The sequence below is a fragment of the Aulostomus chinensis genome, chromosome 21, assembly GCF_037954235.1.
Source record: "Aulostomus chinensis isolate RoL2024-O1b breed Wild chromosome 21, RoL_Achi_v1.0, whole genome shotgun sequence".
Lineage (NCBI taxonomy): Eukaryota > Metazoa > Chordata > Actinopteri > Syngnathiformes > Aulostomidae > Aulostomus > Aulostomus chinensis.
Genome location: NC_141340.1, coordinates 11738434 through 11753611, shown reverse-complemented (window position 1 = coordinate 11753611; position 15178 = coordinate 11738434). Strand labels below are relative to the sequence as shown.

At 41.0% G+C, this 15178-nt stretch overlaps 3 protein-coding genes across 6 annotated transcripts; all 3 read right to left on the bottom strand.

Annotated features, from left to right (window-relative positions):
- Window positions 1-80: 80 nt before the first annotated feature.
- c1qtnf9 (C1q and TNF related 9) lies at window positions 81-2934 on the bottom strand. The gene is made up of 3 exons (XM_086191944.1): window positions 2117-2934; window positions 1951-2013; window positions 81-1796 (listed from the first exon to the last, which is right to left on the bottom strand). Exons 1-3 carry the CDS (start codon window positions 2343-2345, stop codon window positions 1027-1029), a joined length of 1062 nt encoding a protein of 353 aa, XP_086048070.1. The 5' UTR covers window positions 2346-2934; the 3' UTR covers window positions 81-1026.
- Window positions 2935-3051: 117 nt separating this feature from the next.
- On the bottom strand, window positions 3052-7800 carry tagln3b (transgelin 3b). 4 transcript variants are annotated; one of them, XM_086191020.1, is made up of 6 exons: window positions 7487-7800; window positions 6567-6777; window positions 5444-5618; window positions 5224-5326; window positions 5020-5138; window positions 3052-4907 (listed from the first exon to the last, which is right to left on the bottom strand). In XM_086191020.1, the coding sequence occupies exons 2-6, from the start codon at window positions 6744-6746 to the stop codon at window positions 4822-4824; spliced, it is 663 nt and encodes a 220-aa protein (XP_086047146.1). In that variant the 5' UTR covers window positions 6747-6777; window positions 7487-7800; the 3' UTR covers window positions 3052-4821. The 4 variants fall into 4 exon arrangements, with proteins under 4 accessions (XP_086047146.1, XP_086047148.1, XP_086047147.1 ...); XM_086191022.1 differs by having other exon boundaries at window positions 6567-6794; window positions 7487-7673; XM_086191021.1 differs by having other exon boundaries at window positions 3052-5138.
- Window positions 7801-10117: 2317 nt separating this feature from the next.
- Window positions 10118-14829, bottom strand: abhd10b (abhydrolase domain containing 10, depalmitoylase b). The gene is made up of 5 exons (XM_086191943.1): window positions 14685-14829; window positions 14047-14233; window positions 12724-12835; window positions 11133-11270; window positions 10118-11021 (listed from the first exon to the last, which is right to left on the bottom strand). Exons 1-5 carry the CDS (start codon window positions 14776-14778, stop codon window positions 10680-10682), a joined length of 873 nt encoding a protein of 290 aa, XP_086048069.1. The 5' UTR covers window positions 14779-14829; the 3' UTR covers window positions 10118-10679.
- Window positions 14830-15178: the final 349 nt, after the last annotated feature.

Genomic DNA, 15178 nt, shown 5'->3' with positions numbered 1-15178 from the left:
CCCCAGATGCCGGAGCAAGAAAGAGGATGACTTTTATGCTGTAAATGTTGTAATTTATTATTGTAAAAAAGGCTGGAAAAATAAAAGAAAGTAAGGAAGACTTTTGACTGTGACAGAACACCTCGATAAATTCAGTTTAATCGATTTTCAGGATTATTTAAAATGACTCCATTATACACCCATATGACTGTTTTAACAACATCCCGTCCAGAATGCTCGGATTTAGTGGTCATTTATCAACACTGGCAGATAAAGGTCTTGTCAAATGCAATTAACATGTCTCAAAATACATGTAATACAAGAACTAAAGGACATAAAACAGTTTGGTTGTTAATTGCGTAGTGTTGAAGAGTTTTAATTTTTGAACACGGAAGGAGGGGGATTAAAAACTACAAATTAAACTACGTAATGACAAATTCTCTGTGGTTTTGGCATCTGAAATCAGCCAAATTAATTTAAGCATCATGTAAATTTCACATCCCCAATGTGCATAACCAAATAAATCTAAAGTGGAGGCTAACCTACAGAGCCTTGGAGTGACCATAGCATAAGAAAACAAAAACAACAAAAAAAAAACAATTTGTGGCCATAAAATATAATTTGTTTCCTAAATCTGATAAATTCATGGCTTCAAGATATAATCTTCCCTCAGGTTCATTTAATCATTGCCACAATTCTACAATTTCTTTCGGAAGACCCTTTTGTCCAAAGTGACGTACAACACAAGCAAGAATTTAGTCTGGAGGGAAAGCCTTAGTAAGTACAACAAAGAATAATTTGTGTCCTTAATTTAATTATTTTGAGATGGATTACTTGATTAAAATATAACCTTTAGGAAGTTCTTCTTCTATCTTGTGGCCACAAATGACCTGATTTAAGGTATCATCTTGTCATATCTTGAGCTCACAACTTAAACATATTTTTCTGTCATTGATCATAAATGCAATTATACTTCCACTCCAGTGCTCAGTACCGATTTATCTAAACTGATCTAAAAAAACAAAAGAGTAAGTAATCATGATATCATCATGCCTGAAATATTATAAACCCAGAGAAGGTAGTGTCATCATCTTCATCGGCAAAGAGCCCATTGTACAGCTCTTCTCCAACCACCTGCAGCCACACCTTGTCTCCTGCCTCCAGATGCAGCACAGCGCCCCCTGCTGCCTGGTCCTCGCTGCTCTGGTAGTTATCCGTGGTGTGGATTATTCTCACACCATTCTTGACAAGTGCAACCTTAACATTTCTGGAGAACACTGTGATGTGATAAGTGAAATAGTAGGCGCCTGCTACTGAGCAAGTAAATCTTCCTGTTTCTGAATCATAGTGATTTTGTGAGTTGTAAATAATCTTGTCAAACCGGATCGGTGCATTTGCTGCTGGGAGCTTGGATTGTGCTGTGAGTCCTACAGAGAAGGCGCTTTTTGAGATGACAACTGCATCTCCCTTCTCACCCGTATCTCCCTTCTCCCCTCGAGGCCCTCGGTCTCCACGATATCCAATATTGCCTTTGTGACCTGGTACACCAATTTCCCCCTTAGACCCAGGCCTGCCAGGGGGTCCAAGTGGTCCCTGAATTCCCCTGTCTCCCCGAAGACCAATCTCCCCTTTTGGACCCTGTGGTCCAGGAGAACCCAAATCACCTTTTGGTCCTTCTGGTCCAGGTAACCCAAGTTCTCCCTTAGATCCTTTAAGTCCAATAGGCCCTTGAACTCCTTGGGGCCCCAATTTCCCAGGAGGACCCCTTTCACCATTATCCCCCCTTTTTCCTTTTAGCCCTCCTTGGCCGGGTGCACCTATGAACGGCAAGCACAGAGTAAACATCTTTACATCTATCGAAAGCAAGAAAAAATACCATGAAATTTTGTTGAAAAGACACATAAAAATGGAATCATCTGCCTGGTAGAATTAGGGGACATATTTACTTGCATACATATTTAAGATACGTACCAGGTTCCCCTATTTCTCCTTTATGTCCATCCTTTCCAGCTGGTCCAACCGGACCAATTTCTCCTTTACATGAATAATCAACATTAAGGTTATTACAAGTTATGAAACTGGAGCACAACACGTTTTACAATATTACATCAAGAGGAATGATCTCTTCTAAATTTACCTCGATCTCCTTTTTCTCCTCTGAGTCCATCTCGGCCATCTCTGCCAGGCATCCCATTGTGTCCGGGGTCCCCTGGGATCCCAGGATGACCACAAACGCAGCCTTTAGTTTGGGTCGAATCCTGTGCAACACACCTCACTGCCAATAGAAGGAGTAAGAGGGCAACCCTAATCCTCCTTTGCAACATTGTGCTGGGTGCAACTATCTCACGATGTCCCACAACACACATGCAGTTTAAAAATGCCAAAGCAAGTGCATGCTCCCCTCATGAGCACATGTTCTGCTCAAACGCAGCGATGCAGCAATGAATCTTCAAGTTGTCTTCAAACAGGTTCACTCAGACCAGAAGGAGCTCAGCAAGAGGGAGGACAAAACCACAGCCCCCTTGCCCGACGTGGACTTTGGGCCATTGTGACCTCTGTCTTCTCAGCGCCATCTAATTGGCTGGCAGCGGTTTTGGCTTACTTATTGAAACTGGTACTAAGTTACTCATCATCTGTCCCCCATATGGCTACGAGTATGTGAGGGTCAGGCCACACAGTGTCACATGTCTTGCTTCCCAATAGTGCATAGGTCTGGGACCCGGAGTAGCAGGGGCCGACCAGCCTTGTCAAATGGGGGCCACTTTGAATATTCAGTTTCTCTGGCTTTTGAAAGAGATGTATTTGGCATGTTGATGAGCAAGAGAACAAAGAAAGAACACCAAAAGATAACTTTATCTTAGAATTATGAAAGAATGCCACAGTAAAAGACAAGGTTAGCTTGGAACTAACAACGAACACGAGAAGATAACTGTAGCTTAGAATTAAGTACAAACACCAAAAGATTATGTTAGTTTAGAATTAAGAAATAACACTAAAGAGATAATACTATGTGGAACTAAGAATTAACACCAATAGATAACTTAAGCCTTATAATTAAGACAGAATGCTACAGTAAAGGAGAAGTTTAGCTTGGAACACAAAGCAGAAACTAAAATATAATTTTAACGTAAAATTAAGGGAGAATGCTAGAAGAAGTTAACCTGGAACTGCCAAAAGGTAACGTTAGCTTAGCATTACAAAGAAATGCCAAAAGATGAGGTGATCTTAGAAATAAGAACAAACTACAAAACGTTAACTTAGCATTAAAGACAAATCCTCACAAGCCAAACATAACCCAGACAGAGGCTGAAGATTGGTAGTTTGCATTTACTGATTTGTCAGTTTAAGATCTCTTTATTTATTATTTGGCTTTCTTGAATTTTTGTATGTGAAAATGAAAGACTACCAGTGGTAGAAGTGATAGTGGTATAGGTCCTTGAAGGCTGAATTTAACTATCAAATGGAATTGTTGGGTGAGCCATGTCAGATCTGATGTTTATCTTATCTAAACTTGAAAGAATAAAACCATATTAATAGAGAATTCGAAATAAAGGCATTTGCCAGGAATGCCGTAGAATAATATCTGCAGTCATACATTTGTCATAGATACGAGCATTGTCATGCCAAACATTTGCTGATATTAAAGCAAAGGTTTATTCATGCATGCTTTTAATATATGTTCTCTTTAAAATGCCAACAGTCACAGAAAATGACCTCATAAAATGGATCACTAACATCCAATGTGACCTTTTGTACGACATAGCCCAACATCACCTCACCGGAATGCCTTGGACAAATATTTCTGCCCCGAAATGATAGCGCCCCTTCCCTTTGATGTTATCTAGATGCTTGAACCATCTTTAGACTTTCTAAAAATGAAAAGTAAAGCTCTTCCTACATTTTCTTGTTTGTGAAAGTGAAATAAATGTCTACATATAAACAGCAATACTAAAAGAGGAACACAGATGACTCAAGGTTGCTCACTATTATCCGGGCTGTTGGACAGGCTGTGCTCCTAATCACTCTGCCGTCCTTCTGCCTTTTTATTAGATTGCGTACAGCGAGGACAGACAGGAGGGAAGGGTGCAAGGGCGGAGCTGAAACATTAAACCAAGATAAGCGGAAAAAAAAACATCCCCACAACCCTCTCAGTACACAGCATGAGGCCCTGCCCTTCTCACAAGATAGCAAGCTTGTGTATTGTACACAGACACAGATCCATATTTTCATTTATTTATTCTTCCCATAAGCCTCCAGATACAAATATATTTAAAAAATACAAACATGACGATACATAAAAGTGCACATTCAAGCAATGTTTTTACCTGGCGCCAGAAATGGCAACTGTCACACATATTGGCTAATGCACATTTACTCGCTAGGTCAGAACATTATGAATATAGATGTAAAATTTAAAAAAAAAAAATGACAAGAGCATGGCTCAGAGAGAATGAAACTCAGTTATAGTTTGAGGCCAGTCTATCAGGACAGGTCTGTGTAGTCCCAGAACTAGGCACAACGTGAGGTTGATTTGGTTACAGAACATACTGCAACAAGTCTTTAGACATCGTCCGTCACTGAGTTCCATTCGATTTAAGGCTAAATAATCACATAATAACAGACCATCCCAGAACAATAATAAATAAATGTACACATCAATACAGAGGAATAGCACACAACATGCTGAGACAGTGAATCTTTAAGAACAGATGAAATACTGATGGCTTGGAGATTTTAATCTTGAGTTGTCTAAATTGTGATGTTGAGTTCCATACTGAGTAATGATTTGGACATGGACGATAATGCTAATGCTAACAGCACAAAGCCAAAAGGGGAGGAGATCTACAACATTTGACATCCGTTTTTCTTTAGGAAGTGGGTGTGGGGAAGCAGCAATTCCAGGGAAGTCGAGGTTAACATAGCAAGTACTGCAAAGCACAGGAAGATTTGGAGTTGCTACATTTGTTATATTAGTAGAAAATATAAGGTGAGGAAGCAGGACTGCAGGTTAAGTGGTCTACATGATCTGACGGTGCATACCATAGCCTGTCATACCCGACTGAGATGCCCCGCGGTTGCTGCCCATCTGTAGGCCGATCAAACTCTGGCCTTGGCGCAGCTGCTCTTCGGTGAAGTCACGCCGATGCCCCTGGGCTTTCCTACACACCACACAAATATAACAGAGGAGTTAGAGTAGAAAGAGGATGCAGCCGAGATGACAGTGAAGCTGAGATTTGCATTTACCTGTGGAACCAGTCCCGGTCACCTCTGTAATGACCATCATCCTTAGTGACGGCCACACTCCCCAGAGCCATTAGGGTTCTCTGCACAGCAGCCAGGTCCTTTCCTATTGCAAAAACAACCAATTTTGTTGTTTTAGCATGAACTGAATCCACTGCAGCATTCCACATGATTAAATATGCCGGAATATTAAATGCTCTGACAAAGAGTAGGATCCATTTACCTTCCCAGAGGTCTACCGTTTGAAATATGTCAGTTGTTGTGACTCCATATGCCTCTGCTGCCTGCAGGAACTGAGAGATCTTTTCCATTTGTTTGAAGGCCATCTGAGTTTCCGGAATCTTCTTTATGGGCTCCTTCCCCCTTGGATAAAGGCTGTTGATGAGGCGACACAGAATCTGGGACAAGAGAAGAGAGCAATAGAACCTTGACTTAATCAAATGGACAGATAAGTGCTTTTGGTACATCAGCACTGGTTGTATATGTTTCCTCATCAACGTTTGCATCTTTCAGTCCGCTAAATTGTGAAAGCAGAGTATTTTTTCAAACAAACGTGAGTTGCAGGAGCTTAGAACGGCCATTGTTGCAATTCTTTAAATGGAGTTATCTCAAGATAGTGGATATTATCTCATCATGAGCTGCGCTATATCGGGATGACATGATAAATGACCATAATTTACCCCTGAAACCAGGAACAGTGTGTTATCTCGCGGTTATGGGATATCATCTCATCGTCACAAACTTTGTTGTCTCTTCATCATGTAAAAAAAAATCTACAGGTATCACGAGATAATGGCATTTAAAAAAATCAAAGTTGGTACGACTTTTCTCTGCTTCCGTTTCATTTCTTTGAGTGAAAATGCAGCATTTTTTTTGGGTTGCGTTGCATTTTTGTCGCTTGGGTGAAGTGCTGGAGCAGAAATAGGCTATGGTGGGTTGTATCAGAGCCAGCTGGAATGTCAGGTCAGACGACTTCAGGCACTCTGCAGGGTGCATTTTATAATTAGTTGGTAATGAAGAGACAGGAGGTGTTTTTAACCAAAGGCGAGAAAATTAAAAATATTAGCAATTTAAAATTCATTGCTTATCAAAAGCGATTAAACTACAAGTAACTCTACAGCTGTTAGACCCTACATACATCTGTGATTGATGATAGAAGTTCAGTAATTCATGCTGACAATATAATAAGGGATAACAAATATCTGATTATTGCATTATGGATTAACACTCTTTAATGAAATTTTTATACCTTGCTGGTTTCATAAATCCTGCTCCCAACGTTTTTATTTTCATACTTTGCAGGCTTGTTAATAATTGAATAGTAACTTCTATTTTAAGTAACTCACTGTTCCATCCATCAGCCATTTCTGGAAGTTCTGCTTGCCTGGCTGTGGCCGCTCCACGTTGCCTCCACACTGTGCTACTATCCAGTCCACCAACCGCTGCTCCAGGTCCTGGTCATACTTCTGCTCAATCTTCTCCTGCACCTCTCGGCTCAGGCCATAACTGGGCCCCCTGTTCGCCATGGCAACTGTCTCAACACTCTTTCTTGTAGCCCTGACAGAGAGGGGGGGCTGAAATATCAATGCATGCTATAACATTTATTTTTTATGATTATGTAATATTTTAATAAAAAAATAATTTCTCAATTTCTCATTGTAAAAACAAAACAAAACAACAACATCCTTCATGACATAATGGACATTTGAAGATCCAAGGCTGAGCCTCTCCAGCAGCAGCTCAACATCCAGGCGCATCTCTGGAGGCTGGAGCAGGGAAGGGTGTGGTCCGTGGCAGCTGTCCCGAGTAGGGACAAGCCCTCTTATTGCTATGGCAACACTCGATTCTGTTTCCGGTGTGCTGCTGAGTGCAGTGACAAAATGATGCTCCAAGTCTGAGCCAGTCATACTGACGCAAATTTAATGATTTACAGAAAGTCCCCGAGATACAAAACACGCATTCATGCGTCACACAACAATTACATTATTCCCTCTGTCGCATATAAAGGGATTGTTCAGTTTTGTTTTAGTTAAATTCCAATAAAGTTCTGTTGCTGCGACACCACGTCGCTGCGCATTCTGCAGCTTGTAGCAACATACAAAGTCAGCTGCTCAAAGATCACACGCACACGCGCGCGCACGCACACACACACACACACACACACACACACACAAACTAGGCTGCGACACTACATCGAGTAAGTTAACACACTCCAGAACAATGACCCGCAGAGCAGTTCCATTAACGAGATTCTGCGTTCACTTACTGTGGAGGAGAGAGCTGTCGGAGTGGTCCCGAGTCCCCGGGTTAGTTCCGCTGAGTCTGGCAGGGCTGCTGAGGATGCTGAGCTGCTGAAGCATCCATTAAGCGCAGGACGGGTCGGGCTGGACCTCTGTGTGTCCGGGAGGGGCCGGGCACTCGCTTTATATGGCAGCAGCCCCTCCAGGAGGAGACTCCCAACACACAGAAGCGGACGTGACAGTGGTCAGCGGAGTGCACCATCAGCTTTAAAAGACGAAGCCTGAAGAAATGTATTCTCTTCTGGGAGATTTGAAAGCATGTCGCATTAACCCTTGCACATAATAACCCGTCACATTAAATGATTATATTGACAGTGGTTCATTTATTTGGGTTTAAATTTGCATCATCTGACTCATCTGTAACGCCAACCTTTTTGCTAATTTAATTAGTTTTTATGGTGGGTTCTAGAAGGACAGTGTTTGCCCTGATTTGACCCTCGTAACATATATATATACATATATACATATATATATATACATATATATATATATACACATATATATACATATATATATATACACACGTGTGTATATATATACATATATACACATATATATATACACACGTGTGTATATATATATATATATATATATACACACGTGTGTATATATATACATATATACACATATATATACACACGTGTGTATATATATATATATATATATATATATATATATATATATATATATATATATATATATATATACATATATATAAATATAGACCCTGAAATACATCAGATTATGGAATCCTGAATTAAATTAAACCACCACAGTCTCTTCAGCCTGCATCCTTGTCATGTATGCTTCTGTAATTGATGATCTTAGGATGTAAAAATGACTGTCTTTAAATCTAAACCCTGAGCTAAAAGGTCACAGCAGCAGTTAAGAGTGTTGGGTTTCGAGCCACTGAACACAGTCCAGTTAGAAGCCATTCACATGTTAATAATCAACAATCCACTGGCTCCATTCAAGCCTCAGCCCACAGGCCTCTCTCTGTGACATGGCACCAACAGGAGAGGAGTCACATAACAGAGTTCTGCTAACAAAAATAAACCAAGGCTGCAGCCTGTGACCCTTGACAGGGCCTTAATAAACACGATTCAATAAAACCTGGTAAATTGAGTTACTGCTTGGTCTTTGGCTGTTTTCGAGTCACTTGCTGCTGTATTACTAAAACGTCTCATGTTATGTTACTTCTGTTTAGTAACCACAGGGATGTATTTGAGGACCCAGTTCTATCTAAAGGGTGTGACGTCCAACCTCCAATGATTGATCTATTTTTCTGACGCAACATCTGTTAACGTTTGGTTGTACTACAGACATAAGTGATGACTCTTGATTACTCCAGCGTGATGTCAGAAACAACCGTACTATCATCGCAGAAACCGATCTCAACAATTCATGGTGTCAAGAACAGCACTGGTCTCGATGGTGTTTGAACATTAAGCTAATCACCAGGATTTGATTCCCCAAGGCAACAAAAAGGATATGGCTGATATGTTAATGTTGCTTACAAGCAGTTGGTATGCTTCCTCCTCATCCTTCAAATTACAATGAGGAGGATTTTACACCCACCGACAGCCTGGTGAAGATTTAAGTCTTAACGTTTTCCGCTGGTACAACTCTCAAAATGCTCCTGAAGCATTAATTCCATCCTGAAATAGCATTTATGTTTATTTAACGCAGGCTGTGTTTGAACTTCCGTATTGCTGGTGCAACCCACCACAAATCCATCCATCCATTTTCTTCCGCTTATTCCTATAAAGGGTCGCGGGGGGGTGGACCCTATCCCAGCAGCCTTCAGGTGAGAGGTGGGGTTCACCCTGGACAGGTCTCCAGTCCATCACAGGGCCAACACATAGAGACAGACAACCATTCACACTCACAGTCACACCTACAGTCAATTTAGAGTATCAATCAGCCTCGTCCTCTCTTGATGTCTTTGGACTGTGGGAGGAAGCTGGAGTACCAGAGAGAACCCACACAGGAACAGGGAGAACATGCAGACTCACACAGAGAGATCCTGTGCTGGAGCCGGGACTTGAACCTGGAACCTTCTTGCTGTGAGGCGACAGTGCTAACCACTGCACCACCGTGCAGCCCCCCATCGCAAATCTTTAAAAGAATTTGAATAACAACAAATAAATCCTCAAGAGAGCTTGTAACAGAGCAATATAGCAAGAAACGAGGTGCAAGATACTACTGGTACATCTCTGTTATTCGCAGGTAGTAGACTTAAAAAAAGAAAGAAAAAAAAGTGTGTTTATATATGTATGTGTATGTATATATATATATATATATATATATATATATATCTCTCTCAGTATGGGTGGTAGTTAAGTGCTACTCTCTTCTTATTGCTCATCAATAAGGAGAAAATAGTAAATATTATTTAGATGTACAAAAATACTAATATTTATACAGGTATTGTTTTTATACAGACAATACTGACATTGTCTCTGTTGTCCAACTCAGTTGTAAAATATCAGCATATCTGTGAAAAAACATCTAATGTTGCGCATCCTTGCTGTCGACAGTTGTCAGATTAAAGTGGGTGTGTGTGTGTGTGTTATTTCAATGACGTAGACCTGCACTCGAATGTGCAGAGATTTTATTGGCCAAAATGGGTGGAAAGAGATTAAAAAAAAGGCACAGGAAAACTATGCATCTGACTACAGTGGGAGAGGAAGAGTATGAAGAGAGGAAGAGTATGAGGACAGGAAGAGTATGAAAACAGGAAGAGTATGAAGAGAGGGAGAGTATGAAGAGAGGAAGAGTATGAAGAGAGGAAGAGTATGAAGAGAGGGAGAGTATGAAGACAGGAAGAGTATGAAGAGCGACACGTGCAGCAGCAACAGCAGACCTAGTAAAAGTTGACCAACAGAATACTTGATAGAGTCAAATGGAACACATGAATGCAACCTGAAGATAGAGGGGACCGGCTATGAGGAGGGTTCCCTTTCATTATTGTTTACAAGATAACAGTATGTTGAAACAACAGATGAAATTAAGGGGGGGGGGGGGCCAAAACAGAGATGGGGGTCATATTTGGCAGACAAACATGCCATTGTTTGGTAATTTCCTTCAAGGTTGCCTTTCCAGTAATCACAGTCAACACAGTCAGCAACCCCCCAAGCATACACTCCCATCCTTTCCTCAGACCAAGGTGGTCAACTTGTCTATGAGGTCATCGATAGTGTAGACCATGAGCTTGATGTCATCTTTCTCAGACATACGGTGCTGGCCGTGACGCCGAAGGATGACATCAACATCGGGGCTGAGGATGCGCTCTGCGACCTGCATAGAGATGTGCCAGGGGACGTCTTCATCCTTGAGGCCGTGAATGAGGCGAACGGGGCAGGTGATGGGAATGGGACTCTGGAGCACACAGTGATTTTCTGCCTCTCGTAGGAAGTCCATGCTCAGCCTGTAAAAGCCCTCTTCTGAGTGTTTGGATGGAAGTGTCCACTCCCCCTTCTCCTCAAACTCCTTTCGTGTCTGCACATTCAAACACAGTAAAAATCACACCGCGAAGACTTCTTTCAACAAACACTACTTCAGTAATATATGTAATTAATATTGTGCTTCCATATTTAGTAACGCTCCCACCTCCAGCGGAAGAGAGTTGAATAATGTGACAATGTGGTCAGCAGCGGTGGAGATGCCCACCAGTGCAGCCACCTTCTCTGGTCGGGCAATGGCTGCCAGCAGCATGAGCCAACCTCCTATACTTGAACCCACCAACACCTACAAGGAAGTAAAAGCACATTCAAGAAAGTGTGAGACCACCCGACAGAGACGGGAACATCTTGTACAGAACACTCTCGCATGAACACAACACAGTACAATAACAGCACTGATGACCGCCACCAATGTGGGAACACAGCACCATCTACTGGAGAAAAGTTACAACACACACAACAAACACCACAGATGTAAATAGATTTCTTTATTATTATTATTATTATTATCTGCTAGTAGAGGGTTTAAATCATGAGATTTATTGTAAATTTGATGGGTAATTTTGACGAATTTAAATTAATGTGTACCACAATGATATGGCCACTGGGAATGGTCTTTTTACATTTTATTTTCACTGATAAAATAACTTAAAAAAGGATGGCGTGATGCTTGCTGGGTGTTATATCAAACAGGCATTTTGCCAATACACCTGAAAAAGAGGATTTATAGGCCAGAACTTCTCTCTGTAGCACCAAAATTATTAGTTTATAATAAAATGTTGACATAATTTATTGTATTTAAGAAAATTGCAGCTCTTTTTCTTTTTTCATTTATTGAGTCTCCAATTTCCTCATCTCAAACTTACTGGGTTTTTCGTTAAATGTCTGAAATCAGTTTAGGATATTTTAATGGTTTGTTCATGGTATTAAATATGTCAGTAATTCCCACAGTTGTGAATCAGGTGACTTTAAAAAGGGTGTTGCTCACAAGGGCCTGACAGAGACTCTCGAGGATATCAAATGTCATCAAGTTGAGAACAGAGGCAGCATGAAGCTGAAGGTTGTGACGACGCTTAGGTCATGCATCTGTGTGCTTCATACACAGCATAATGTCAGCTTTGTACTTTTTATGCTTTAAAACTCATGAAAGTGGTGAAGTGCTGAACAAATTGTGCAAGTCTCATACATTTCATTTGCAACTGAGTTTATTTTCTGTAAAAATCCCACTGGCTTTTTGTTTGAGGGAACCAGTGGTGCTGCTTACTTCCTGGTCAAACTACAAAAACCCCTCATCCTGCAGCTCTCTATGGTGCTCGATCATATAGATTATTATAGCAAATAAATAAATGACAAAATCTAAATTGTTGATTGGTAACGCATGAATACTCACAAATATTTGAATCATATGCGCAAATAATGTCATGTAATTCTAAAGAAACAAATGCCCTTGAAGGTCTGCTGTAACTTAATTCAAATGTTTTAATTTCACCAGAGGTAACAGAGAAGCACTATGAATAACGGATGCGCCGCTTGGGCAGTTGACCATCAATAAATCCATTTCCTGTGACTCACTGTATGGAATATGACAAAATAAGTGTTTTAGTTACAGTGCAACCAAATCCCATACTTTGCAAATTTCGTCTTTTGTCCTTCTGCTTGGTAAAATGCATCCCTAAATTAAGTTTTCCTTTCCCAAGTGTCTAATTAATTTTAAAGTGATATAACTAAGAAATATTTACCTGTGGCCCCTCTGCTAATTCGTCCAACACATAAAGGACGTCTTTTTTCCAGGTACCGATTGTTCCTTCAGCGAGCACCCCCTCTGAGGCTCCGTGTCCTGTGTAGTCAAACCTGAGGAATAGAAGATCGATAAAGAATCCTAAATGCCGCAGGTATACAAGGGTACAACAAAGACTAGCTATACAAGAGATGACACAAACTGAATGTTTCTCCAAGGTACTGGGAGGAAAGTGCGCTAGTTACAGACCACATGTAACGTGAGATTAGGCCATGTCTTTTCGAGAGAAGAGGCTTTACAGGACAACAAATCTTTTGAAATGCTTGGAGGCATTTATTAGAAAAAGGATTGATTATATTTGATAAAATTAAGTGTCGGCAGGTTATGTAATCAGATTTCCCCCCCACAAAAGGCAAGGCAAAGGCAAGGCAAATTTATTTGTATAGCACCATTCATACACAGGGCAATTCATAGTGCAAAACAAAAACACTCACCTTGTGTGCTTGAGCTCATGTTCAGGGATTAAAGCGATAATTCACCCAAAAGGTGTTTTTCCTAGCCTTTCAAGCACTCATGTAGGTGTCTTTGCTTCTGAAGACATTTTTCCCCCTCCTGCATCACTTCTTTCTGTTTGTGTGTGTGCGTGTGTATGTGTGTGTGTGTGTGTGAGACTGCAGAATGCAGAAATAGCCAGTCACGTATATTTAGCTTGAAGCTAATGGCGCCCCGCGACCATGAGCAGACATAAACTTCAAGTTAAATATGCGTGGCTGATTCTTCCTGGATTCTGGAATCACACTGATATAAGAGGTGAAAAATAGCTTTGAGAGCTCAAGACCTCTATTCCTAAGTATTTGAAGGGCAAAATAAATTTCATGAGAGAAGAATGGGTGAGGTATCGCTTTAAGGCTGTGAAAGATGCTGGTGCAACAAGCAAGTGGCTGATGGATTAGATTTTCTCACTTCAAACAGAAAAAAAGCGTTGAATTGAAATTAATAGGATTCAGTGCTGTATGAATGATATAATGATGTACAGATATTTCATGTTTCTCAGTTTAAAAAGCAAAAAATCAATAAAAAAATCAAGCAGTGCCAGGATGTATGGGGAGTGCTGATAGAGGTTTCGCTTTGAGATGGGAACTTTGGGGCCACTAGTCATACCTGAGGTGGGGAGGATGCTAGACAAGCGTTAAACATCTTGGGGAACATTCACGAGTTGAAAAGCTTCCTCTCTGTGTGTAGAGAAGGGCCTCCTCTGATGGTGACACCCTTCTTACATCCAGGACCGTCTGCTTATCTGCATTAGTGGGTCTGGGTGGCTTACCTGAGGCATGAATGCCCTAGTGACCTGCAAAACTCCTCCAGTGCCTCTGCCTTCAGCCCATTCATGTTGGAAGCATACCCGGGGAGGAAGACCACACCTGGGCTCTTCCCCTTCACTTTTCTGTAGGCTAGCTTAGGGAGGTCTGGACGTGAAGCATACTGAACTGTGGACTTGTGTTTCCTGTCTCCTGGTTGACAAAGTACAAAGTATTGTTGTTATAGCACAACAAGTTATGTAACGGGCTCACTGTACAATAACAGCGTGATTAATAATGAGACATGGTGAAAATGAACACATTTTCTAAAAATTGTTTCTTAATAGCGGCACATGTTGGAACACACGATACATGGCTAACTTGTAAAGGTAACGAGATGAGCATATGTTTCCCACGGGCAAAAGCAGCAAAAATTTGGGCACATTTAACACTCAAGTAAGAATAAATACACAAAGGGAGTTTGGTAGTTACACAATGGCGCAGAAATAGTGCCAACCGCAAACACTTTACCGTTTACGAGCCGAACGATTTTAAGACGACACAGTCCTTCAGAGCCACACCCCCTACTGTACGTTTAAATGTCGTTGTAATGAAACTACAGGCCTCGGAATTGCTAGGGCCATGAACGGATACTTCAACTAACCTTCCAGATGTGTCGAAGACATAGCTGCGAGTCCACCATTACTCAAAATCTGTGAAAGTCCCCTGCGGCAAGACCTCAGTGTGACGGCTGCCATACTGCTCCCCGACCCTCTAAGAAAGTATCGCGAGATTTGACTCTAATTCACGAGGGCTGCTAACGATTAATGGTGGAAGATCATTCCTCTGAGGATCCCCTACTTCAATAAAAACCCCCAAAAACCCATGGTTTGTATTTTTAATTCATGAAACTATTGTAAAAGTATTGCGCTCACACGCCCGGTCAAGTAACAGTAACAGAAAATTAGTAATGTAATGACTCTGCAGATTTTAAAATGAATAAATACTACATATGCTAATACAGGTCACGTGATGTATACTTTAATTGTTTAATGCACTATCGAGTAGTTTATTCAGTCGCAATCCAGCATGTTTAATGCTTCATATAAAATCTCAGGATTACTTTATCACTGCTGTGAGTCCTGCTCATTTATCACC